The sequence below is a fragment of the Phocoena phocoena genome, chromosome 4, assembly GCF_963924675.1.
Source record: "Phocoena phocoena chromosome 4, mPhoPho1.1, whole genome shotgun sequence".
NCBI lineage: Eukaryota > Metazoa > Chordata > Mammalia > Artiodactyla > Phocoenidae > Phocoena > Phocoena phocoena.
Window position 1 is genome coordinate 65,289,654 of NC_089222.1, and position 27,980 is coordinate 65,317,633.

The 27,980-nt window shown below is 38.9% G+C and overlaps 1 protein-coding gene across 3 annotated transcripts; it reads left to right on the forward strand.

Moving 5' to 3' along the window:
• On the forward strand, nt 1-27,962 carry KNG1 (kininogen 1). Of its 3 annotated transcripts, XM_065875784.1 has the most exons (11): nt 1-367; nt 2,588-2,698; nt 3,670-3,754; nt 6,930-7,102; nt 8,226-8,333; nt 17,473-17,557; nt 18,419-18,591; nt 24,009-24,116; nt 24,235-24,321; nt 25,704-25,781; nt 27,733-27,962. In XM_065875784.1, exons 1-11 carry the CDS (start codon nt 176-178, stop codon nt 27,811-27,813), a joined length of 1,281 nt encoding a protein of 426 aa, XP_065731856.1. In that variant the 5' UTR covers nt 1-175; the 3' UTR covers nt 27,814-27,962. The 3 variants fall into 3 exon arrangements, with proteins under 3 accessions (XP_065731856.1, XP_065731855.1, XP_065731857.1); XM_065875783.1 differs by lacking the exon at nt 27,733-27,962 and having other exon boundaries at nt 20-367; nt 25,704-27,650; XM_065875785.1 differs by lacking the exon at nt 8,226-8,333 and having other exon boundaries at nt 176-367; nt 27,733-27,813.
• The last annotated feature ends 18 nt before the right edge of the window (nt 27,963-27,980 follow it).

Sequence of the window (27,980 nt, forward strand, 5' to 3'; positions counted from 1 at the left end):
TTTGTCCTTTTGGAATAAGCAAATAGTGCATAGCAGCAGGAATTAGCCAGGCCCCCAGAGCACTGAGGCAGCAGCGAGAGGAGAGCCCCGAGGAGACAGAGGCTGAAGATAGTTAAAATCAGCATCTTAATTGGCTCCCAATTCTTGGTGAAACTCCCAGAGGGAGACTTTAATCATGAAATTAATCACCATCCTTTTTCTGTGCTCCAGGCTGCTACCAAGTTTAACCCAGGAGTCCTCACAAGAAATCGACTGCAACGACCAGGATGTATTTCAAGCTGTGGACACTGCTCTGAAGAAATATAACAGTGGAAACAAAAATGGCAACCAATTTGTATTGTACCGCATAACTGAGGTCATCAAGACGGTGAGTGAGCTGTGTTTAACCTTGAGGTCATTGGGGATTTGTGCTGTCACTTGGAGCCCTGGTCTCACGCCACACACGCACCCCAATCACCAAAGAACTGATAATCGAAGGGAAGCTTACAGCTCTTAGAAAAGACCAACACCATTCTCTGGCCTGTGGGTGAAGGGAAAGGTATGACTCCTCCTGGGTGATCAGAGCAGCATATCCTAGGGTGAAATGAAACAAAGGTAGATGGAGAAATTTTAAAGGGACTGTGCAGAGTGAGAGAATCCAGGAACTCGGTCAGGCCGCAGGAGGAGGATTTACTGGGTGACCAGTCCTAGACAAAAATATGAAGACCTCCAGACCTCAGGTGGGAAATGGGTTCTTAAAGGGGTATGTCTAATAAGTATGATATGATCTCACTTATGTGTGGAGTCTAAAAGTTCAAACTCACAGACACAGAAAGTAGAATGGCGATTGCCAGGGACTGGGAGGTGGGGGAGATGGGGAGACGCTGGTCAAAGGATGCAAACTTTCAGTTATGCGATGAATAGGTCCTGGGGGATCTAATGTAGAGTGTGGTGATTATAGCTAATAATACTTTATTGTACACTTGAAATTTGTTGAAAGCCTAGATCTTAAGTATTCTCACCACAAAAATATAAGTATGTGAGGTGATAGGTGTGTTAATTAGCTTGTTTGTGGTAATCATTGCACAATATACATGTGTTTCAGTTCATCAGATTGTACCCCTTAAATATATACAATTTTTATTTGTCAATTATACCTCAATTAAGCTAGGGGAAAGGGAAGGTTTGTCTAAGAGGAGTCAGAAATGAGACTAAGTTGGTTCAACTGCATTGGACAAAATACCTACCATGAAGTCCATATGGCTGAATGCATCAAGGTAACAGCCATGTTCTACTTGATTTTTAGCACTTTTTTAAAATCCATGATCGATGCACTCAGGATGGAGACAAACCCTAACAGCGTATGTGACTTCAAGAATTACAAATCTTTTCAATAGTTTGTTTAAGTGAATTTCACTACAAAACATTGTGTTTCTGTGATAGTTAAGCAACTGATTACTTTGGTGGAAAAAAACCGCAGGTATTTGATATGATAAGGAGAAAGGAAAAGGCCCAGTAGATATGTTTTTGTTTGTTTGTCTTCTGAAAGTCCGGCCTTTCTGTTTCACAAATCTGTGTAGTCCTGTGAGTCCTAGTGTTCTCTAGTATGGTTGTAGTCTTTATTGGCAGACATCCATGGCAAATGTGGTTTTTTATTCTAAAATGTCCATAGAATCACTCTTTATCTCTACCTTGTTGTGTGGGGACTGCCTGTACCATGACCACTTAGATTTTATTAAAATCTGAGACCTAGAAGGAACTAGAAGAGTCTATCTTGTCTGATTCCATCATCTCCCAAATGCAAACACTGTGGAGAGAGCACTGCCTGGTGAGTCAGGAGACCTGCCATCCGGAGCTGGCTCTGCCTTTCCAAGGTGGGGAGGCTGCCTAAGGCATACGCTATCTACCTGGGGCCTCCTTTCTCTCATGTGCAAACTGAGAAGATGGACAACATCCCCTCTGAAGTCCCTTGCTCTTCTGACACACCAGGACGTTGCATATGAAGGCTCATCTAAATCAGCACCTTTATACTTTAAAAGTTTAATTTGTCATTTCACGTCATGCTATACTAAATAGAAAACAAAACAATGCCAATAAAAATACTAAAATTACCCATAATTATTCCCACTATCCAGATAACTGTTACTTTTTTTTTAATGAAAAAAAGGTTTCTGGTTTGTTTTCTAACTGTAAAAATAATATGTTTGTTCAAAAAAAATAGACAATTCAGGAATGTTTGTTGAAAGAAGAAAGTGAAAGAGAACCATACTCCCACCACTGAAAGACACACATTTTAACAGCTTTGCTGCGTACTTTTCCAGACTTAAAAAAAAATTTTATATATATTTACATATAAATTGGTTTCTACAAAAATGGGCTAAAACTATGGATCTACTTTGAAATTTAAATATATATATATAATTTGTAAATAGTATATTATGAACATTCCTCCAAGTAAATATTTATAAACTTTCAATATTTTTAATAAATGTTTTTGCCTTCATTGAATCAAATCAAGATCAAATATAACTGCACCAGATCCCACTCAAATGATTTGCCGTGGGGTCAGTTAGATGAACCGTACGTATCTTTGGTTGCTGTTTTTCAGGATGATCCTGACACGTTTTATTCCTTCAAGTACCAAGTCAAGGAGGGCAACTGTCCTGTTCAAAGTGACAAAACCTGGCAGGATTGTGACTACAATGACTCTGCACAAGCTGTGAGTGTGTTGACAGTTTCTGAGCCTCCAGTTTTCTCGGCCAAGTTTACCAAGGGCTGTCTTAACCTAACGCCTACCCTGCCCTGGCACAGCACAGCTTCTTGCTGGGCCGTAATTGAGGGAGAAGCAAGCCACTCTCCTCCCAGTCCAGGGAGCCACCTCTTCAATGTCAAAACCCTGGCTTCCTGTATGCAGTTTGAACACTGAAATTGAAAGGTAAATCAAGAGGACAGTTTAGCAAGCTGGTTCTCAGGCACTGTGTGCATCTTGATGAAATAGAAATATCTCTGGGGCTCAAAACAAAGATTCAGGGCTTCCCTGGTGGCGCAGTGGTTGAGAGTCCGCCTGCCGATGCAGGGTTCACGGGTTCGTGCCCCGGTCCGCGAAGATCCCACATGCCGTGGAGTGGCTGGGCCTGTGAGCCATGGCCGCTGAGCCTGTGCGTCCGGAGCCTGTGCTCCGCAACAGGAGAGGCCACAACAGTAAGAGGCCCACGTACCACAAAAAAAAAAAAAAAAAACACAAAGGTTCATACTCTAAAACCTCGCCATTTAAACTGCCTTTCCTCCAATATTTCACGAATATCAGTGGCTTGTATAAAATAATGATTAGGCTGCAAAACATTCATTCTTGTGTCTCAAAACTCTGCTAGAAAGCATAAAAAATCTTGACAAGGTTGTTTTTTGTTTGTTTTGCGGTACGCGGGCCTCTCCCGTTGCGGAGCACAGGCTCCGGACGCGCAGGCTCAGCGGCCATGGCTCACGGGCCCAGCCGCTCCGCAGAATGTGGGATCTTCCTTTACCGCAGCACGAACCCACGTCCCCTGCACTGGCAGGCGGACTCTCAACCACTGTGCCACCAGGGAAGCCCTTGACAAGGCTTTACAAAGGAAAGCCGTATTTAGTAATAGTACTAGGTGGCTTTCATCTGAAAGATTAAATCTTTTAATCCTTTTTTCTTTTTCTTCTTAGGCTACAGGGGAATGCACAGCGACGGTGGCAAAGAGGGGGAATATGAAGTTCTCCGTGGCTACCCAGACCTGCCAGATTACTCCAGGTAGCTGCTGTGCCTGGTGGTGCTGCCCTGGGGAAAAATGAACCTCTTCTGTGTGGCACCAAAGACCCCTCTTTCCCGGAGGGCAGCAGTGGCAATACCGCTTGCAGCCTTGCGGGGGCGCTGGAGGGGGTGGAGCGGCAGAGTCCTGAGGTGGGGCCGGGCTCACACCCCTCAGCGCTATCCTGATTCTCTTCCTCAAGAGCAGCATTGTATTAGGTGTGTGCAAAAGGATGAGAAGACACAGAACTGGCTTCAACTGTAGGCAGCGTCCTAGAGAGTAGCACAGGCTTTGAGGTCAGATCTGGCCTGGAATCTTTCAAAGCTCTCACCTTCTTGGCTTTCCTTTTCCTTACCTATAAGAGGAGATCACAGTAATTCCCACTTTGCACAATTGTTTAGAATGAAACTAGATGATACACCTGAAGATGTAATCATAATAATGTATTAATGATAATCAAGGAAAAGGTAATAATAGCTAACATTTATTGAGCCCTTATTACTAGCCACAGTTCTAATCACTTCATGTGTATTAACATATCTATTCCTCAGAACAACTCTATGAGGCAAATGTTAATATCCCCAGTTCACAGATGAGGAAACAGGCCCACAGCAGTCAAATATCTTGCCCAAGACCCCACAGCTAGCAGTTAGCAGAGTTGGTGGAATAGACCCTCCATGAATGATATTCCTTTAGAATCTAAGTATGGAGAAACTTATCAACAGATGACCACTGTTAGCTCCTTCCCTCTTGTGGCAGAGGTGCCACATACAGAAGGATGGGCACGTCTAGGTGAAGTCAGTCACAAAAGCCATCCTGGAACTGGCCTTCTGCAAGATAGCGTTTTTGTACCTAAGCTCCAGAACAGCATCCTCAGCCATGCTATTGAAGCCCACTGTAGTAGTGGTCCTTCTATTCCAGCCTTAATCCCCTATATGGTACCCACAAAAACTATATCCCTTGAGTTTCCGTTCCTGCAAGAAGTTGCATTCAAAGAAAAATAGTCCAAAACAGAAATCACAAGTAATTAAAATCTTTTGATAGGGGTAGCTTTTTATTATTTGGTTTAAGAGCTCTATCTCGTAAGCACATTTTAACATTATCCAGAGCAGAGCACGTTATGTACCATGAGAGAAAAAACTCTTTGCCACACCTTCAGAAATTAGTGCTAGGTCCACAATCTCTTATCTGAAAACTTTTTGGCCAGATATGTTTCAGAATTCAAAATTTGAAACATTTTAATTTAAAAATCTCTCTGGAAACGTTGAGGCAGGGTGGAAAATCATTGTCACCCAGAAAAACTGAGTTTGCATCTTTCCCTGCTCATCTCACCCTCAAAGGCTGCTCCATTGCTTCCCCTACACCAGTGGGAGCTGCCCTTGAGGTCAGGCAAACCAGCCTCTGGGCTTTTCTCCATCTCTCCCTTTCACCTCCTGTGTTCATCGTTTTTTGTTTTGTTTTCCCATCAGTAATTCTCTCATCTTTCCCATGTCATCATCCCCTCTAGTTTTTTTTTTTTTTTTTAACAGAAACCATCTTAGAAAGAATTTTATTCAAAGGGTCTGTATATTTTTCTCGGAAAAAATGTAAATATTATTTCAACAGTATTTATTTATTTATTTCCCTCTAGTTTTTTAACTTTGCCCATTACCCTGATTCAACCTAACTTCTACAAGGAAAGGAGGGGGGAAAGCTATGAATATTCACACAATATGCCATTTCCTGACACAGACTTATGGAGAGAATGCCGAGAAACAGTTGCAAGGGGGGTTGCGTTGAACTGCTGACTGGGGGATCTTACATCCTCGGGCTGTGAGAGCCCCGGGGCCAAGGGGCGCAGGACTCCTTCATTTCTTCCCCTTTTTGCCACATATACTGCTACTGACCAGGGAGTCAGGGCTGTGTGTCATGAACAGTGGTGATTTAACACAGACTCTCTCCTTTTTTTTTTTTTTTTTTTTTTTTTTGCGGTACGCGGGCCTCCCGCTGTTGTGGCCTCTCCCGTTGCGGAGCAGCAGGCTCAGCGGCCATGGCTCACGGGCGCAGCCGCTCCGCGGCATGTGGGATCGTCCCGAACCAGGGCACGAACCCTTGTCCCCTGCATCGGCAGGCGGACTCTCAACCACTGCGCCACCAGGGAAGCCCCAGACTCTCTCCTTTTTAAAATATTTTACATCATTTTATTAAAACCCATTCGGCGGCTCCCCATTCTTACAGGGGACCATTCTCAATTCACCTCAGAGGGTCTAGGAATGCCCAGAAGTGGAGAAGGTTGTGAGTATGTGCATCTTCCAGGAGAGGGCGCCATAGCTTACATTAGGGTCATCAAGGGAGCCTATGACCCAGGAAAATAGTTAAGAATCCCTGCCTACAGAGCACAGCCCAGACTCCACAGCGGAGGCCTCTCTTCAGACTGCTCACACTTCAAACCACCCCTCCCTGCCTCCTGCTATAAGCTCTGGTTAAGATGTGTGTACAACACGGTCCCTGCTTCATCCTTCTTCCTCAGGAGCCGTCCCTCCCTTCTCCTCAGGCCTCACACCTTGTTCTGAGAGGTTGACCTTGACTGCTCTTCACCCTTCTTAGCTCAGCCTGTTCTCCTCAGGAAAGGCTTCCCTGGGCTCACTCTGGGCTCCTGCCTTTCCAATTTCTTGCTGAATTATATTGAAATCATCCATCTCCAGTTCGGTCTCTCCCCCTTGACTTTCCCCAACTCCTTCATGGCAGTGGCCATTACTAACGAATTAATGCATCCACGCAGCCATGCTCAACACAGGGCATGTTATAGCAGGTGCGAAATACATGTTTGTTGGATTGAACTGATAGAAAATATATTACATCCTGCTCCCACCTTCAAGGAGCTTTGGTTAACACTGAAAAAGAAATAAAAATGCATCTGTCATGTTTTAATTTTATGAGGATAAATTCGTGTATCACTTCCGTAATTTAAAATGACTTTAAAATAATTATGCACAATAGGATGCATATAAGATGCCCCTAAGTGAATGATAGGTCTTCCCTATCTTCAGTCTTGTGTTCTCTTTTTCCAGTGCATACTAGGACTTACTGGAAAGTTTGCTTATCAGGGCCTTCCAAATTATCTGACTTATTTAGGGCAATGTATGTGAATGCAGGTTTTGCTTGTTAACGCTGCCCTTTTGCTTGCTGTTTGTCAAGCCGAGGGCCCCATGGTGACAGCCCAGTACGACTGCCTTGGCTGCCTGCACCCCATATCAACCGAAAGCCCCGACTTGGAACCTGTACTGAGACATGCCATTCAACACTTTAACAACAACACTGATCACTCCCACCTCTTTGATCTTAAAGAAATAAAAAGGGCCCAGAGACAGGTTTGTTCTTTAATTTTTCCCATGTCATAGTATTGTTAGAATGTGTTAGATCGTTATGGTTTAGGGTTTCATTGCCTAAAATAAACCTTTGGCCGAGGAAGACATATGATTCCACAGGTGGTGGTGAGGAACTCTTTCACGTTCTCATACGACTAGCTCAGGAGGCAAAGGCTTCCTCTTCAGGCACAATGATTTGGGTACTGCAGTATGTAAATGGGGAAAGGGAACCTAATCAGTCCCCCTTCCTGGGAGATTTGTTTTTAATGAATGGGTGGTCAGCATTGCATGTTCTCCTAGAGATGGTAAAATGGAAAAGTCATTCTGGCCTTAGGGTTTTAAGAAGACTCTCTCATCACCTAACTATTATGAGGCAAACATGGCCCCCCAATATTAAATTGTACCTAAAAAAGTTGGCAAAGCTTGCTGGGTACCCTCTAAATTATGGTTTCCATTTCAGCAGAGAAAAAAGCAAATACTTGTAAATCTGGTCTTTCTGTTGCCTCAGTTCATGAAGACTTTACTGACAGCTGACTGGGCCCCTTGGATTTCAGCCTCTAATTATGAGGGACCCACTTTGGTCAGTAGCATTTCCTGCTTTTAATTGACCTTCCGACTTGCCTTCATGCAAGATGCATGCTCTCCTCAGTTCTGTCCATATCCAGCTATCAGGGTGGAACCCACCCTAGATAAAGCAGGAGAAATCTTACTGTCTGGCAGTCTGGGGACCTAAGGACCTACTGGTCAAGGCCATTCCAACTCCAAAGTTTTTTTTATCCATCTAGAAAAGCATTATTAATATTTTACAAAATTCAACAGATCATTTTTTCCCTGTTGCCTGGCAGAGGAAATATTGCTAGGTCTTTCTTAAGGAAATACAGTAACTCCATCTATAAATTGCTTTTCATTTTCAGATGTGTAGCTGTGTGTGTGTGTGTGTGTTGTGTTGAAGGGTGTGAGAGTCATAATGTGCTCAATATTTATTCAGTACTGACTTTTGCCTAGTAATAATAATAGTTCGTATTTTTGAGCACTTATGAAATGTCAGGCAGTATTCTAAGCTCCTCCTAACATTGTGAATTATGTTTAAACTGCCCTTTAAATATGCAATCCAAAATCGTTTCAGGTGGTGGCTGGATGGAACTATGAAATTACTTACTCAATTGTGCAGACTAATTGTTCCAAGGAGAATTTTCTATTCTTAACTCCAGACTGCAAGTTCCTTTCAAATGGTGTAAGTAGGCAAAAATCTAATCATAAAGTTCTTAGCCTTTTGTGTCCAGTATTTACAGGTGTGGGAACTCTTAGCTGTGGAGGAAGTCTCAGTCACTAAAATTTTTGATGACATATGCAGCTCACATTCACTTTCATTTGAGACTCTACAGTTCACGTCATTGGTCAAGCTGCTTACCCAGCTGGTCAGAGTCTGTACATCTGGCAATAAGCACTTACAGATATAACCAGAGGCTAGGAATAGCCTGAGACAAAATGATGCCACGGTCAAGTTTGTCTTTTCATGTCTTCACACTTTCCTGTCTCCTTTCCTCCCCGTGTGCTCAATGTCCTTACAAGGCTCCCGAGCTCTACCCAGGACAATCCTTCACTTCCAACTTGTCTCTGCTTGTTCTTTCACCTTCCCTCCCCTACTTTTACCTTTAATAAGTACATCCTGCATCTCTCTCCCTTAGTGGCCCTTTCCAGGACGATATCTTATTACCTGAACCAAAATTATGTTAAAAGAGAGCATCTCAAGGTGGCAGGAGTTAGTGCAAGTTAAGATGATAAGGCATGATGACCTTCCCAGGGCTATTTGCATTTTAGCAGAAGGCTGTTCTTTAAGCAAGGGGTGGCTGCAAGTCCCTTCATCTAGTCCAGGGGTCTCCAACCCCCGGGCCATGGACCGGTACTGGTTTGATGCCTGTTAGGAACCGGGCCACACAGCAGGAGGGGAGCTGCGGGCGAGTGAGCGAAGCTTCATCTGACACTCCCCACCGCTCCCCATGGCTCCCCACCGTTCCCCATGGCTCCCCACTGCTCCCCATGGCTCCCATGGCTCCCCATCGCTCCCCACAGCTCCCCACCACTCCCCATGGCTCCCCATGGCTCCGCATGGCTCCCCATCGCTCCCCACCACTCCCCACCACTCCCCATGGCTCCCCACGGCTCCCCACGGCTCCCCATCGCTCCCCATCACTCCCCATCGCTCCTCGCCACCACTCCCCATTGCTCCCCATCAGTCCCCATCGCTCGCGTTACTGCCTGAACCATCTCCCCCACCCCACCACTCCCTACCATCTGTGGAAAAATTGTCTTCCACGAAATCAGTCCCTAGTGCCAGAAAGGTTGAGGACCACTGACCTAGTCATTCTACTTCTCAACGTCCATTATATGGGAAGAAAATGAGAAATCCAGGCAGCAAGATGTTAATTTTGACTTTTTATTAAAAGGAAAATATTTAAAATAACATATTTTCAACATATGGAATGGTTAAGCAAATTACAGTATATCCATACAGTAGAATATGTGCAGCGATTAAAATTATGTTTGCAGAGATTTTAGTGACCTAGTAAAGTGGTTACAGTATGTTAAGTAAAAAACAAAAAAAAAAGCATGGTACAAAATTACACGTACAGATTTACTCAGGTACATAAAGTAGATGTAAACATAAAAAGTGATGAAAAGCAAATATGCCAAAATATAAAATATGGTTAACTTTTAGTTGGAACTATGGCTGTTTTTTCTGATTTTTTATATTTTTTGAAACTCTTCAATACTTCCCAATGTTTCTAATCAAGCATGTGTTTGTTTCATAAATGGGGGGGGGAGTAAAAAGGACACTATTAAGAGAGTGAAAAGACAATCCACAGAATGGGAGAAAATATATGCAAATCATATATCTGAAAAGGGCTTAATATGTAGAATATATAAAAAACTTTCACAGTGCAACAACAAAATTTTTAAATGAGCAAACAACTTAGACATTTCTCTAAAGAAGTCATACGAATGGTCAAAAAGCTCGTGAAAAATACTCAACATCATTAGCCATCAGGGGGAATGTAAATATAGACCACAAATGAGATGCTACTTCACACCTAGAGGATGGCTGTAATTTTAAAAAATTGTAAAATACCAAGTATTGGGGAGAATGTGGAAAAATTGGAACTTTTGTACATTGCTGATGGAAATGTAAAATCATGCAGCCATTGTGGAGAACAGTATGGCAGTTCCTCAAAAAGTTAAATGTAGAATTACCATATGACCTAGCAATTATACTCCTAGATATATACCCCAAATAATTTAAAACAGGGACTCAAAAAGATACTTATATGCCAATATTCATTGCAGCATTACTCACAATAGCCAAAGGTGGAAAACAACCCAAATGTTCATCGATAGAGGAATGCATAAACACAATGTGACATGTATATAACACTTCTTTAGCCATAGAAAGGAATGGAATTCTGATATATGCTACAACATGTATGAACCTTGAAAATGTTAAGTGAAATAAGCCAGACACAAAAGGACAACCAGTATATGATTTCACTTATATGAATTATCCAACATACACAAATTCATAGAGACAAAAAGTAGGTTAGAGTTTACCAGGGGCTGGGAAGAGGGAGAACGGGGAGTTTTTGCTTAATAGTCGCAGAATTTGTGTTTGGGGTGATGAAAACTATTGGAAATAGATAGTAGAGATGGTTGCACAGCACTGTGAATGTAATAAATGGCCCTGAATTATACATTTAAAAATGGTTATGATGGCAAATTTTATATTATATATATTTTACCAGAATTTAAAAAAATAGTATAAAAGAGAAAGAGAAAGAGAGAGGAACCCTCTAAACACATAGGTTCTAGCCACTATTTAATTTTGTCAGGTTGAGTTGAGTCTGGCCTTTTAAGCATCTATTAACATCTTCTGTTTTTATGCTTAGCCATTTGAGGTTATATAGGCCTAAATGGTATCTAGGCCTATGTTATCTAGCTTTAATCTTGCTGCATCTGTTTATAAGTTAAGTTTTCTCTTTGCAACACAGAGTTGCAAAGGCTGGTTGGAGTCACAAAGCCAATCAGATTTGGTATAACTTTTCTGAGCCTTCACTTCCTCATTTGTAAAATTGTGAAGAATAATAGCACCTATATCACAGAGTTGTTACAGTAATTAAAGGACATGAAATATAAATGAAATATTTTGCCCACAATTGGTAAGATGTAAGGCCTTGCTATTCAAAGTGTGGTCCATGGACCAGCAGCATTAGCATCACCAGGGAGCTTCTTAGCAAAGTAGAATCTCAACTCCACCCATAGCTACCGAATCAGAATCTGCATGTTAACAAGGTTCTCAGGTGATTCCTCTGCACATTAAAGTTTGGAAAGCACTGATTTAAGGGTTTTCCTGCATAGTTCTCAGGGCATGTTGCACCTTAGAAGCACTAGCCTCGATTTAAAAAACACCTATTCCCAGATCACTCCCCCAGACATTCTGATTTTTTTTTTTAGTTGGGACTTTTAGTTGTCCCAACTAAAAGTTGCAGCATCCAACAGTGTACATACTGAACATTTAAGTCTTTTTTTAAAACATCTTTATTGGAGTATAATTGCTTTACAATGGTGTGTTAGTTTCTGCTTTATAACAAAATGAATCAGTTATACATATACATATGTTCCCATATCTCTTCCCTCTTGCGGCTCCCTCCCTCCCACCCTCCCTATCCCACCCCTCTAGGTGGTCACAAAGCACCGAGCTGATCTCCCTGTGCTATACGGCTGCTTCCCACTAGCTATCTATTTTACATTTGGTAGTGTATATAAGTCCATGCCACACTCTCACTTTGTCCCAGCTTACCTTTCCCCTTCCCTATGTCCTCAAGTCCATTCTCTAGTAGGTCAGCGTCTTTATTCCTGTACTGCCCCTAGGTTCTTCATGACCTTTTTTTCCCCTTAGATTCCATATATATGTGTTCGCATACGGTGTTTGTTTTTCTCTTTCTGACTTACTTCACTCTGTATGACAGACTCTAGGTCCATCCACCTCACTACAGATAACTCAATTTCATTTCTTTTTATGGCTGAGTAATATTCCATCGTATATATGTGCCACATCTTCTTTATCCATTCATCTGTCAGTGGACACTTATGTTGCTTCCATGTCCTGGCTATTGTAAATAGAGCTGCAGTGAACATTGTGGTACATGACTCTTTTTGCATTATGGTTTTCTCAGGGTATATGCCCAGTTGTGGGATTGCTGGGTCATATGGTAGTTCTATTTTTAGTTTTTTAAGAAACCTCCATACTGTTCTCCATAGTGGCTGTATCAATTTACATTCCCACCAACAGTGTATGAGGGTTCCCTTTTCTCCACACCCTCTCCAGCATTTATTGTTTCTAGATTTTTTGATGATGGCCATTCTGACTGGTGTGAGATGATATCACATTGTAGTTTTGATTTGCATTTCTCTAATGATTAATGATGTTGAGTATTCTTTTGTGTGCTTGTTGGCAATCTGTATATCTTCTTTGGAGAAATGTCTGTTTAGGTCTTCTGCCCGTTTTTGGATTGGGTTGTTTGGTTTTTTTGATATTGAGCTGCATGAGCTGCTTGTAAATTTTAGAGATTAATCCTTTGTCATTTGCTTCATTTGCAAATATTTTCTCCCATTCTGAGGGTTGTTTTTTCATCTTGTTTATGGTTTCCTTTGCTGTGCAAAAGCTTTTAAGTTTCATTAGGTCCCATTTGTTTATTTTTGTTTTTATTGCCATTTCTCTAGAAGGTGGGTCAAAAAGGATCTTGCTGTGATGTATGTCATAGAGTGTTCTGCCTATGTTTTCCTCTAAGAGTTTGATAGTGTCTGGCCTTACATTTAGGTCTTTAATCCATTTTGAGTTTATTTTTGTGTATGGTGTTAGAGCGTGTTCTAATTTCATTCTTTTACATGTAGCTGTCCAGTTTTTCCAGCACCACTTATTGAAGAGGCTGTGTTTTCTCCATTGTATATTCTTGCCTCCTTTATTAAAGATAAGGTGACCATATGTGCGTGGGTTTATCTCTGGGCTTTCTATCCTGTTCCATTGATCTATATTTCTGTTTTTGTGCCAGTACCATACCAGACATTCTGATTTAATTGGTCTGGGGTGAGTCCCTGGAGTCAGATGATCTAAAAATTTCTCAGGTAAACCAAATGTGCTAATAATACTGAGAACTTCTGAGCTATCTCCAGCATCCTTCTCCCCATCCAAAATTAAGGTACTATAAGTGTGGTATTCCCTGTATCTTTAAAAAACATGACTTTTTTTTAACATCTTTATTGGAGTACATTTCTTATATGTGTGTTCCTTTATTGGGAATATACATTTATAGAAAGCTTCAAGACAATGCAGATACAAAGAAAAAATAATAATGTTGCACCACATACCCAAACACCCAAAGTTATCTGAATGTATTTCCCTCTTGTCTTTTTTGGTGGGGAATATGGGCAATTTTGAGTGATTTTCTTTTTTGTCTTTTTGTAGTTGTAATTATTTTACATGCTATATTTTTTTCACCTAAGAATTCTTCTACGTCATTAGAACTCTTGATAAACTTTTAAAATAACTTTTAATATCCTAGTGAAGATACCATAGATTATTTTTTAAATTACTTTCCTATTTTTGGTCATTTGTTGAAAACCCACCAAGAAAATGGGTTGTTTCCATTTTTATTATAATTAATAACTCACCAAACATCTTTTAGAATAAAGCTATTTCTGTTTGGCATTGTTTTTCTCAGAATAAAGTCCTGGCTTTACACATAGTGTAAAATTGTATGAAAGCTCTTAAAACTCTTGATATATATATAGGTTAACTGCTAAATGCACCAATTTACATTCCATCAGCAATGTTTACCCTTGATAGAATTCAGTATTTTTTTAACTCAGCTAAATTCATAGACAAAAACATTTTTAGTTTTTATTTTCTCAATCAACAACATAGTTAGTATGCATTTATTTAAGCATTATATTTTCATACATTCATTAGAAATTTATGGGTTGAATTTATGAATTCTTCTATATCCTTTGCCCATTTCTTTTTGGGATAAATCTTAATGACTTAGAAATAGTATTTATATATTAAAGGTATCAGTGTTTTGTCACATTTTCTCATTTATTTACTTTTTAGTTTTCATTATGGTATTTCTGACTTACAGATAGTTTTTGTTTATAGGTGAGTAAATCTATCAATATTTTCCTTTTGAATCTTTCTACAACTTGCTCAGCAGTCACTATATGTTTTTTTTTTCTAGTTTGTCTATGGTCAGTATTTCTAAATATAGCTTTTGAAACTTTATGGAATTAATTTTGATGTATCTTGTGAGGTATCTAACTTGATTTTTTCAAGAGAATAACCAGATACCTTAACAGTCTTTCCTTCGACAAAATTTGCAACAAACTTTATCCCGTAATAATTTCTTACAAAAAATCTGTTCTCTGTTTTTGTACCAACACTACCGTATTTTAACAGCCATAGCTTCATAGTAAGTTTGAATACATGTTTTATTATTCTAGTGTTTGTATTTTTAAAACCAATCTTAGAAGAGGTTTGGAAGAAAAACTTACACTGTCACATAGATTGGAATTGCATTACATTTCTAAATTGATTTGAGGTATTGGCATATGTACTATATTTAGTCTTTTTAATCAAGAACTTGGTATACATCTCTATGTAGTCAAGTTTTATTTTATATTTCTAAAGTTGTGTGATTTTCTTAAATATATTCAGAACAATGCTCACTAAAGTTATTACTAGGTTTTGTTTTTGGTAATTGTTATTAGGAATTAAATCCTTTTTTTCCCCTTTTCCTTTCATTCTCTTTTAAACAAGTTATTGTTATATACAAATGTATACTTTTTATTTTTTTTTATTTTTTTTTTTGTGGTACGCGGGCCTCTCACTGTTGTGGCCTCTCCCGTCGCGGAGCACAGGCTCTGGACGAGCAGGCCCAGTGGCCATGGCTCACGGGCTAAGCCACTCCGTGGCATGTGGGATCTTCCCGGACTGGGGCATGAACCCGTGTCCCCGCATTGGCAGGCGGATTCTCAACCACTGCGCCACCAGGGAAGCCCTACAAATGTATACATTTTGATTAGCTTACCTTGTATCCAGAAACTTTATTGAACTCTCTGATTAATGTCTTTTCATTGATTCTTTTGATTGTTCTAGATCTATAATAATACCTTATGCAAATAATACTATCTCCTCTTTTCCAATGTTTATTTTTTTGTTTCATGTCTCAATGAATTGACCCAAATTTTCAGAGATATTTTTTGAAATAGTGGTGATCACAAAAATTCATGTTTTATTCCTGATTTTATTGAGAAAGGCTCTAGAATTTTGTTGTTACGTATAATATTGCTGTGGGATCCCGGTAGATATTCTTCCTCATGTTAAGGAAACATCCTTACATTCCTCCTCTTTAAAGAGTTTTGTTTTGTTTTTAAATAAGGAATTGGTGTTGAATTTAGCAAGTGCTTTAGAATATGTATTGAAATATCATATTTTTCTAATTTAATCTATGCTGTTTTGACAACTTTCCTAATAGTAATCTTTAGATTCCTAAACTAAACTCTACTTGTTTAGTGTTAATTTTTCTTTAAATATGCATTTGGATTCTATTTCTAGTTTAGTTAAGCAGTCTATGTATACATTTATAAGTGAAAGTGGTGTAACAGTTTTCTGGGTATGTGTTTGTGTGTGCATTCTATTTTTTAAGGTTTTGGTATCCAGAATATACTTTTATAGAATGATTGGGTAGTTTTTCTGTATTCAGAAATGGTTTATATAGCATGGAAATACAGTATATATTTCTTTAATTTTTAAAATTATTCATCTATAAAACATCTATGCTGTTTGGAGGTGGAAAATGGGATGTAAATTGAGCGTAGTAATAGCATTCTCCATTTCTTCTTTAGTCATTGGTCCATTCAAGTTTTCTTCTTGTTCTTAAGTCAGTGTTGGTTATTTATAGTTTTCCAGAAAATTGTCTTTCTTTGAGATTTAAATTAGCATACACTTGTTCATAATATTCTCTTATATTTTTACATTTCTATGTATACTTTGTTAGGTTTCCATTTTTATGCATTTGATTTTTTTTCCTTACCCCATGAATGATTATTTGGATTTATTTATTAATGCTAGTGCTTTCTGTTTTCTAATTCACCAGCTTTGCTTTTATTTTTATTGTTTCCTCCTTCTTGTTTTCCTTAAGGCTGTTTATTGTTCTTCTTGTTCTAACTTCTTGAGATAAACACTGAGATTGGGGGTGTTTTGATTATTTTTGCCTCTTTTTAAATTGTGGAAGTGTATAAAGCCAGGAGTTAACTCTGAGTGCTGCCCTGGCAACATGTGGAATTCTCGTTTTTCTCAGTTTGTTTTTTATTATTTTCCTTATCAATGAAGATTTTAGTTAGGAAAGTGTGTTTATTTTTCCAAGTACTTTTTGGTTGTTTATTTGTTTAAACTTATGTTATTAAGTTTTACGGAAGTTTTTTGTTTCATTGTGGTGCTGAGGTCAAAGAACATGCCTGTATTGTTTTCAATTTGCAAAATTTATTGAGACTTTCTTGTAACCTAGTGTAAAAGCAATTAGAAATATTATTTGCATCATACTTATGAGAGTATCATTTTAAATCGTGTGTATCATATGAGAATACCATTTCAACAAATCTTTATTATGTTATTCAAGTCCTCTATGACCTTATTTATTTTTTATACATTTTGCCTGTTGTATAATAGTTATATATTGGAGTTTCCCAGCACAATTATTTTTATCCATTTCTATTTCTATATGTTTTTTGCTTTATGCATTTTGATTCCATGCTTTTAGATAAAAATAAAATTATCTTTCTTTTACCTTTATGAGTTGTTACCTTGAATTTTACTTTGTCCAGTATTAATAATGCTCTAGCTCCTTTTTTGTTCATATTTGCTTCTTGTGGCTTTGCTCATCCATTATATTTAATCTTTCTTTATCTTTTATATTATATGCTATTATTCTTGAAGATGTAGTACATTGATTTTGGTTTTAACCTAATCTGAAAGTCCTTGTCTTGCTAAAACAAAATGTTACCCATTCACTTGTATGGCTATTATTTCTACATTAGATATTCTTGTCATGTTTTTTCATGTTTCTGTGTGTTTGTGTGTATGTATTTGCTGTTGGTGTTGGTGCTTTTTCATTGTTTATTATTCTATCTTTTGAAAATAGACTATGTTTTGTTTTTTTCCACGTGATGATTTGTAAAGTCAACATCTTATTTTTAATTTTACTAGTCGTTTAAAGATTCTTAAAAACGTTTTTAATTTATGCTCTTATATGCTTTTTAAAAACCAGAATATCGGTGAATGTACAGATAAAGCATACGTGGATATCCAGCTAAGAATTGCTTCCTTCTCGCAGAAATGTGACCTTTATCCAGGTACAGGATGATACATATTGGTGCTCATGTTGGTCTCAGACAACTGGCTAAATCTTTCCATAGATATTGTGCTTTGGTTCCCATGATATGCCACAAAATCTACATGACCCACAGACCTTACTAGGAACACTGTGCCCCATCTCTGCCCTGCTGTGCTGCAGCAGGTGAAGCTGAGATTGCTTGGCAAGTGGCAGAAGGGAATATGGTGACAGAAGGGAAAGTTTATGTTTTCTGGGCAAAGCTAGCCTTCAGATACGTCAGCTGGTCTTTCTTATATACAAGCTGTCCCTGCATCGGATATTGTGAATTGGGGAAGCTGTATCTCATTTTTAACTACTCAGAATAAAATCCTTTCAATTAAAGATTTTTTTCCCTTACATGTTATAATGTGGGGAAAGGGCGATAGTGCAAGTTTAAGGTCATGTCAGCATTTCTTATACCAAGAGTTGGCTTTTCTCATATTTGGAAGATAGTTGTATATGTTGTACAATATAAAGCATTATGGAAGTTGCCTGCTCACCAGAATTTTCCCACTAGAAAATCATTCTTTTACGTTAAGCATTGCTTTTTACAGTTTCCATTAAAAATGCAAAAACTTAAGAAAAGTGCGGCCTATTGACTGTCACTAACTAACACCTTCTGATTGAAAGTTTCCTTAAGCACACTTGGCTCTTAGGAGAGGAAGAGAGGAGAGACAGTAAGTTGGAGGTCTGACAGGCAACCTCCACCCACTCACTGCTGGGCCTTGGACTGCCACGTGGCCCTCTCTAAATGGATGCTGGATCACATGTGGGAAAGGTACAATACTAGGCTAGACGGCTCCTTCAGTGCACATGCTGATATAAAACCTGCCTCTTTCAGGGGAGGATTTTGTACAACCACCCACCAGGATTTGTGCTGGCTGTCCCATATCTATACCTGTCAACAGCCCAGAGCTGGAGGAGCCTCTGGATCATTCCATCGCAAAGCTTAATGTAGAGAATAATGGAACCTTCTATTTCAAGATTGACACTGTGGAAAAAGCAACAGTGCAGGTCTGTAAATTATGCTACAAAAATAGTGATTATCTATTGCAAATTGCTTACTAATTTTGCCGCTGATCTTGGCTCTGGATTGGGAAACAGTATATCTGGTGAATGGGATTTGGTAGACTTGAATTTCGAGTCCCAACCTCGCTGCATGCTTGGTGTGTGATCTTGGACAAGTCATTTAAAATATTGTCTCTTTTATCCGTAAAGGACTACAGTGAGGGTTAAAAAAGATAATGTATGTCAATCACTTTTCAAAATCTAAAGTGCTATATAAATATTAACAATGATTATATATATAATTAATAAAATTCAGGGCTAGGAAAAGCGAGACTTATCCTCTGCCTGTCTAGACTCATCTCTCATTATAACATCACTTCATGCCTTGCGCTCAGCCACATCAGCCAATCGTCCCCCAGGCTCTCTTCACACATTCATCTTCATGTCATTTGTTCCCTGCCTGGGGTGTCATTCTCTCCTACAAATGTACCCTCTGGGGATTCATCTCTCTTGTCCATGCTTGTCAATAGAGGATAAGGAGTATCCTGGTCTGGAGGTCAGGAGACTCAGCTCTGCCACAGCATCCACCACTTGCATCCCAGGTGATCCTGGGCAGTCATTCAGACTCACACATCATCTGTAAAATGAGTGGCTGGATTAGAAGAGCCCAAATCCCTTCTAACTCCAATAGCCTATGACCAATGTATTCATGGACAATTCCTTTTATGGAACCTCAAAACGGGCTTCCCTAAATACAAGCTAAAAAAAGTAATCAAAGTAGAACCAAACTCCTATAGCAAACCAAGATGGTTTTTATAATCTATCAATGCAAAGAAAATCTCACTAAAAATAAGTTTATAATTCTGGCTAAGTAATTGAATTTCTAGAAATCTAAAATAGAAAGAGTCTTTAAATACAATGATGTTCATTACAGCTCTAACTACAAAAGCAAAAAAAGTAAACCATAAAAATGATCAGTAATATAGACATGATCAGAAAATGTCTGGTATATTTGTACAATGGAATATTAACCAGCAATTTTAAATCATCTTTGTGAGGAGTTCTTGATGTGGAAAATGCTTATGTTATAATATGCAGCGAAAAAAACAGGCCATACACGGGGAACTATATACAATATCCTGTGATAAAGCATAATGGGAAAGAATATGAGAAAGAATGTATATATATGTATAACTGAATCATTTTGCTGTACAGCAGAAATTAACACAACATTGTAAATCAGCTATACTTCAGTAAAAAAAAAAAAAAGAGGCCATAAAATTGAATAAACATTCTGTACTCAGTTGTGTTATTTTAAAAAGTTTAGGGACTTCCCTGGTGGTCCAGTGGTTAAGACTCTGCACTTCCACTGCAGATGGCACGCGTTCAATCCCTGGTCAGGGAACTAAGGTCCTGCATGCCACACTGTACAGCCTAAAGAAAATAAATAAATAAAAACCAAAAATAAAACAGTACAGGAAACAATACTGAAAAGAAACAAATACCTCATATTATTCATAGTGGTAGCTTTTAGGTAATGGCACAATGGGCTGTTTATTTTCATCTTTCTTGTTTCCTGTAGTAGTTTTATAACTGGGGGGAAAAAAAGGACCTAAACAAACTGTATTAAAATAAATACAGTTTATTTATTTATTTATTATCTGTATTAAAATAAATACAGATCAAAATAAAACTTGATCTCTCTCCTACTCAGGCACTTACTCCTGTCCCGGTCGCTAACTCCTTTCCCTGATTTCACTGACATGTGACCCACATTAGGCTTACTTGAAGGAGTTACCAATCCCTACTACTCCTGTCTTTGTCAGCTTTTCTTCTCACTCTATATTTCTGCTTTTCTGTGAAATTCCTTTCTTCCTAAGGATGCAGGAACAATCTTGTACTCCACCATATATTGCATGTCAGAGAGTTACTGTCAGGAGAGAAGCATTCATTCTCAAGCATGAACTACTAGTCTTGGTAGTCACAGTTCTTTCTGTAAATGAGTCAACACACTAGAATGGGTGTGTGTTTGTTTACGCTAAGGGTGCAAGGGGAACCACAATAGATTATGCTACGAATTGAAAGGGAATGACATCCCTTCATTTGCTAAATTAATCTGGAATATTGTGAGAATTTCAAATTTACTTTTAAGAGGTGACTCTTTACTGATTTTTGCATGTAAAGAGAGCAATTTGGTTACTCGAGGCAGCCTTAGTGGAAGCAGCCAATTTATTATTATTGGAAATCAACTTACCATAATGAATTTGCAATAGCCAATCTCCAAATGACCAATTTGCCAAATTGCTAGATTTGTTTTACAATTTTAGTCTTGCCTTGGCTTCGCACGTTTAGTCCTATTTGGGTGCATGTCCATTCCAGGTTGGTTTCACATTTCAGATACCAAACATCTCTTAAATCCTTCGTTTGCACATGTGAATGGTTGCGATTTCTGTTATATACCGTTCATTTTGCTGTGTCCCTACTGCCTCTGTCCCCGCTGCTGTCAGTGTCCCTCCCTGCCTCTGCACAGATGAATACACTTCAAGGATCTGTGTGTGCACATTAGAATTTTTCCTTTGACAAAGTCCTAGAAATGTCAAGGAATACGTGGATGTCTAAGACTTATGATGCAAATTGACAAATCTCCAAGTGATCTGCAATTATGCCAATTTACATTCACACCACCTGGGTGTTAGACACTGGTTGATGGTCTTGATCTGAATTATATTCCTACCATCAGTGATTGAAGCTGCATGTTTCCCACACCTGGCCGACACCAGGTGTCATCGCTGTTTCTCATCTTTTCCAACACACAAGGTTAAAAATGATGCATTGTTTTTTAACGTACGTATCCTTGGTTATTAATGAAGGTAAACTTTTTTCAGGATTAATGACCATTTTAACTTCTCCAAAAGATCTGGTCATGTCCTTTGTCCAGTTTTTTAGTGTTGGGCTTTCTATGGCCAACACTAAATATTGGTCATATTGACCCTACATCATATTCTTCCCAGTTTACCCTTTTTACTTTATTTATGGTGACTTTTGAGAATCAGTTTTTATATTTGTCTAGTCAAATTTAGACATTTTTCCCTTCCTCCTGGTTCCTTCCTCTGCTTTTCACCTACAAAAAGCCTTCATCATCCTGAGAACTGATGAATGTTTTTTATATCCTTCCAGCTTATTTCTTTAATTTAAATGTTTTAATGCATTTGGAACTTATATTGCTACATAGTGTTCTCTACCTTAAAAACAAAACTTGGGCAGGATGGGCTTAAACAGGGAAGACTTCTGATAAGAATGGCACCTGATAAGCATGGCAATATGGATGCGATCTCGAGGCCCTCGAACAGAAGATGTTATTAGGTCTACTTTATTCCTCCCCTCTGGACCCGGAATAGTGTCGAGCCAGCAGCTGCAGTTTGTGTCATATACTGTCAGCTTTCTTAGGCAACATCACATAGATCAACTGTAATGTCAAACAAGCTGGATTAAAGTATACTCTGAAATAAGCAACAAAGTTCACAATCACCAAAGTATAGACTCAGAAACGCTTTTCAAACCTTCCTGCCCAACTTATACATATCTGGAGTTTTAAAAGTTAATTACCAAATTTGTCCTAAAAATTTAGCTGTGCTTACCTAGCAAAATGATGCCAGAAAATGTAGAGGAGGAGTTTAGTTCTTCCTGGGATTCTTTGCTCTCCTCATCCTCCTCCCACCATAATTTCTCCATGCTTTTAAAAAACATAAAGAGAGCGGAAAGACTGTTATGATTTGCTTTTACAAAAATGGGATTATACTATCACCCTATAACTTTATTTTTTCAATAACAGTCAACCCTCCAGGTCAACATATATATGTGATATATTCTTTTTGATAGCTACTTAATATTAAACACACACACACACACACACACACACACACACACACACAGTGTTAGTCTGCTTAGGCGGCCATAACGAATACCATAGACTAGGTGACAAACAACAGCAGTTTATTTCTTACAGTTCCGGAAGCTGGAAAGTCCAAAAACCAGCCAGTTTGTTTCCCTGGTAAGGACTGTCTTCTTGGCTTGCAGATGGCTGCCTTCTCACTGTGTCCTCACATTTCAGAGAGAGAACGGGGTCTAGTCTCTCTCTTATAAGGTCACTAATCCCATCATGGGGGCCCCACCATCATGACTTTATCTAAACCTAGCTGCCTACCAAAGGCTCCACCTCCTAATACCATCACCTTAGAGGTTAAGCCTTCAATATATGCATTTGGGAGGGATACATTCAGTCCGTAACACACACACACACACACACACACACACACACACACACATTTAAATCCTAGAATGAAATACTGAATAACTTAGCCTGAAAATTGAGCCACATCAACTAACTGTTTTTTTTTTTTTCTTTTGGATTGTGTTGGGTCTTCGTTGCAGTGCGTGGGCTTCTCATTGCGGTGGCTTCTCTTGTTGAAGAGCACAGGCTGTAGGCACATGGGCTTCAGTAGTTGTGGCACGTGGGCTTAGTTGCTCCACAGCATGTGGGAATCTTCCCAGATCAGGGATCGAACCCATGTCCCCTGCCCTGGCAGGCAGATTCTTAACCACTGCGCCACCAGGGAAGTCCCTAACTTTTAAATTTATATATATAATTTAAAAACATTTTATAAACTGTGTTTTTCAAGTATATAAAGGCTGTAAGGCTTTAAAAAAAACTGTGCTTGGGATTTTGTTGAAGTCAGTGTATTAAAAAAAAAAGACACACACAATGATTTTTACTTTTTAAGTAAATAAAGTGTGCCTCTTCTAGACCAAAAAAAAAAAAAAAAGGAAAAAATTGGGCCACAAATGTTAACAGAAGACAGCATTGTGTAATGATTGAAAATATTGCTAGAGTGCTAGAGCTTAAAATAATTTCTTAATATTAAAAAACTCAGAGAAGCGAGCTAGAAATCCAGATAATTTTCCTATTCACATAATTTAATCCACATAACTTCTATAGTGGTACTAACTCAGTATTTCTCTGATTCAAGGTTTGGCAGGCCAATAAGATTGTGTTTAAAGGAAATGTTTAAGTTTTACTTCCTACTCTTCCTAGAGTCTATATATTATGACTTGAGGCTTAGAATTACTAGTGAATTTTGCAGCTGCTAAACAATAAAACTGAGAAAAATATAAAAATAAAAATTATAGCCTGGTTTTCTTTTCCCATTTAGAAAAGGAAATGAGCCAAACCAATAGCCAAATATTTTAACATGCGTACAAACAAAGTTTTGTTGTTAAATATTTGTGCTTTTTGAGTGTAGCTCTCACTTGGTCAATGTATAATTAAAATGTCAATATTCTCCCCTAAAAGCCCTTATGGTAAAATATATGATTTATTACACAGTGTTAATTAAGCTCCTATGTTGTACTAATTCATTTTCCAGGTGGTAGCTGGAAAAAAATATTCTATTGTGTTCACGGCCAGGGAAACCACATGTTCTAAGGAAAGTAATGAAGAGTTGACCAAAAGTTGTGAGATCAATAAACATAGTGTGAGTAGTAACGCAACCATCTTACTCATTCCCTGGAAACCTATATGATGTTTTATGCTTGTTTATGTATCTCATGAATAACACTGTTCTCTCTTTTGGCTTCTGTTTTCGTGGATAGTTAATTCTAAACTGTAAAGCTGATGTTTACGTGGTACCTTGGGAGAAAAAAATTTACCCTACTGTCAACTGTCAATCACTTGGACAGGTATGATTCTAATTACAGTTGGTTTGGGTTAGTTATGCTCATTCCAAAAAATCATATTTTGGGGTTGAAAATGAACCACTATTTAAGTGAATTGGGGGACTATCTTTTTAAAATGCGGAGAGCTCTCACATTTCTGTGCTGATCTCTTTTTTTTTATGACTAGAAAGGAGAGCAGCGGTCCTCTTAATCACTTCTCAGACACTGTCAGTGCCCCATGGGTCCACAGGCTCTCTTAGTGAAACACATCCAAGGAGCTTGGGAGAAACGCAGGTCTCATACTCCACTCCACATTTCCTGAATCAAAAGCTGCATTTTAACACAGTCCCCAAGGGAGTCATACCCATATTCAAGTTTGAGAAGCATTAGTTTGCATCATTTTTTTAATTCTTAAAAGAACCCTGGGAGGTAAGTAATACTTTCCCCACTGTCAAGGTTGAGACACTAAAAATTATGAAGATGCTAAAGTCCTAAAGTGAATAATAACTTTCTCAAGTGCTTCCTCCCTCCCAGGCACTGTACTGAGGACCTGACACATATGTTCCTCCTGACAACTCTATGAGGCAGGTGCTTTTATCATGCCTATTTTACACATGAGGAAAGTGAAGCTAGTGGTGCTCGGATTCAAATCTAGGTCAAATCAGAGCCCACTCTGTTCACCAAGATGCCGGTAACTAGTAGGGTCTGGCTTGTTTGACTTCAAGGACCATGCTCTTTGCATCACCAAAGAGTGCCTCCGACTGCCACGTCCTCATAGGTAGTGAAAGTGTAGGTAGAAACAATCCACAAATCCATATCTTCAATACAAGTTGCCTCCGCTCCCTTTGTTCTCATTTAGGTTTTCGCCATGTGTAGGTATGTATATACTCTAATACAAACATTATACAAAGGCTGTGTTTCAAGCTTATGAACATATATATTCTAATGTGTTTCAGTTCAGCAGAATGATTGTGGTATATGCTGCCTATATATTCCATTCTTAAAGCCAGGTAGGGCCCTTTTGGATAAAAGCAGTGATTGTGCTAATAGAAATAGCATCAACTAATAAGTAATATGCCGTGGCTTTACAGAATTATAGCCTTAGAAAGTACCCTAGAGATTATATAGTTAACCATCCAGTTTTTCCAGATAAATAAAAAATTCTCTAGTTTAGAGTATTATTAAGAAAAAGAATCAGTATCTACAAATTATAAAATCAATCAAAAAAGGAAAAATATTATTCATTTTCATCCTTTTTGGATTATTATTATAATATAGTACTTAAAATCTGGCAAAGACACGACCCACTGTAAACTGAGATAGCATTGCCAGGTCCCTGTCCCTTCTTTCTTCTTTGACAGTGTGGTTTTCACAGTAATGCATTCATCTTAATATCTCCTGTTTAGACCACACTGATGAAAAGGCCTCCAGGTTTTTCACCTTTCCGATCAGTACCAGTGGAGAAAACTAAAGAAGGAACAATCGTAAGTCCACCCCACACTTTCCTGGCACCTGTTCAAGATGAAGAGCGGGATTCAGGAATAGAACAAGGACCCACTCATAGGCATGGCTGGGGCTATGGAAAGCAAATAAAACATGGCCTTGGCCATGGCCATAAACATGAGCATGACCAAGGCCATGGACACCAAAGGGGTCATGATCTTGGCCATGGGCACCAAAGGGGTCATGGACATCAAAGGGGACATGGCCTAGCCCATGGACATAAGCATGGTCATGGCCACGGAAAACATAAAAATAGAGGAAAAAACAATGGAAAGCACGATGGTCAAAGAACAGAGTATTTGGCAAATTTTTATGAAGATAGTACTACCTCTTCTTCACAGGTACAAAAGAAGACAGAAGGGCCAACACCCCTCCCTTCCCTAGCCCAGCCAAGTGTAGCCAATATCTTTCCTAACTTTCAGGACTCAGATCTCGTTGCAACTGTGATGCCTAATACACTACCACCTCCCACAGAGAGTGATGATGATTGGATCCCTGACATCCAGATAGAGCCAAATAGCCTTGCATTTAAATTGCTTCCAGATTTTCCAGAAACAACTTCCCCCAAATGTCCTGGACGCCCCTGGAAGCCAGTTAATGGAGTGAATCCAACTGTAGAAATGAAAGAGTTTCATGATTTCAGTCTCTCTGATGCTCTTTATTAATTTATGCAGCTACAGGTATTTCCTTAACATCTCATCATCCCCTCTCCCCATTGTCCAAATATCCTGATATAATACAACTAAGACCATGAACGTTCAGAGCAGCCTAGAGAGAAATGGTGAGACTCCTAATGGGGACACCCTCAATCTCTATGGACGACATAAAGCTGTGCGCAGAATTCAAACTCCTTTCTGAGTCTTCCTCACAAGTTTTCTCAACTAGCACAGAAAATGGACAAACTAATGTGACTCGTGGCCTACTGCAGTTTGCTTTTCTGATAACGAATGTGTACCTTAAAACGTACGTCATCAATTTTCATACAAAGATTCTTGACATTTTGAATAAACTGTGACATCTGGGCCCTGAACACATGTGAAAATAAGGGAAGTCAAGAGACTGAATGCTGAACTTCTTAATGGGGAAAAAACAATAATAAAAACCTCCAGAGGTCAAAGAGGGACAAGAGAGAAAGACAGACTGGCCACAGGCAGGAGAGAAAAAGTAAATTAATTGACTTTCTGTTTCCAAAATGGGCTAGTTATATTAAACAGTTACTCCCACTTGACAAAGCTATTCTGATAATTCTCCTTCTGGGTGACAGTGTTTCTTATAAGTCAGTAATTTCTGTTTACTCATTAACTGTGCTTTGCAACAGGGCTTTCAAATAGGAGTTTTCTGTTTGTTTATATGTTGCCAGGGCTAGATTGAGTAATCCTTAGTGTTTAGTAGCTCTGAGTTTAATGATAAGGATGCAAAGCAGAAGAAGTAATACAAAGGCAGGCCTGCTTAAGGAAATCTTTTTTTAATGATTGATAAGGGAATATCATGCGACGTGATGTAAATTTTGTTTACTATACTTACAGGAATTTTATGAGAAACTCCTCTCTAGCCTCACGTTATAACTGCATTTTTTTTTTTTGCTACAACATTGAAGTGTACGGACTTTGCAAAAGAGAATAATATGATTATCTTTAGTTGCCTGATAATGTGAGGGAGGCATATATTTTATAACCCTTGCTGTGCTTTTGCCTAGGGAAACAGGTAGGGCTTCATACAGCTACACTCACTTGTGGATGCGTGTGTCACTGCTCCTTCAATTTACTGGATGCATTTGAGCGTCTGAGTTTTTATTTCATTTCAAATATTATCTGTACTTGCAAATAAAGAACCTATGATGTCAGGAAAAAGTCTCATCTTGTCAACTGGTGGCTTCACTTTTCTCTTCTTGCATGATAACATCAGATTAATGGAGTTTTACTATACTTACAGAGGCACATAAAGTCTTGCGAGTACAAGGGCCGACCTCAAGAGACAGGGGCAGAACCAGCATCTGAGAGTGAGGTCAATTGACCGGTGGGCAGAATCTCCACACCTGGCACAATTGCCCCGACAACCTCTGTCAGCAGCCCTGCGTGGAAGGACAAGATGGGATAGAATTTAAATAGAGAAGAATGCCGTTTTATCCCTCTGTGGCTGGGTAAAATAAAGTTCCAACTTGATGTTCTCCCTCCTAGTTA

Excerpts from the sequence above, each read along its gene's own strand:
- KNG1 (XM_065875783.1), top strand. The coding sequence starts at position 176 with ATGAAATTAATCACCATCCTTTTTCTGTGCTCCAGGCTGCTACCAAGT. Across the intron at positions 7,103-8,225 it reads TAAAAAGGGCCCAGAGACAG|GTGGTGGCTGGATGGAACTA; the intron begins GTTTGTTCTTTA and ends AAATCGTTTCAG. Across the intron at positions 8,334-17,472 it reads GCAAGTTCCTTTCAAATGGT|AATATCGGTGAATGTACAGA; the intron begins GTAAGTAGGCAA and ends TTTAAAAACCAG.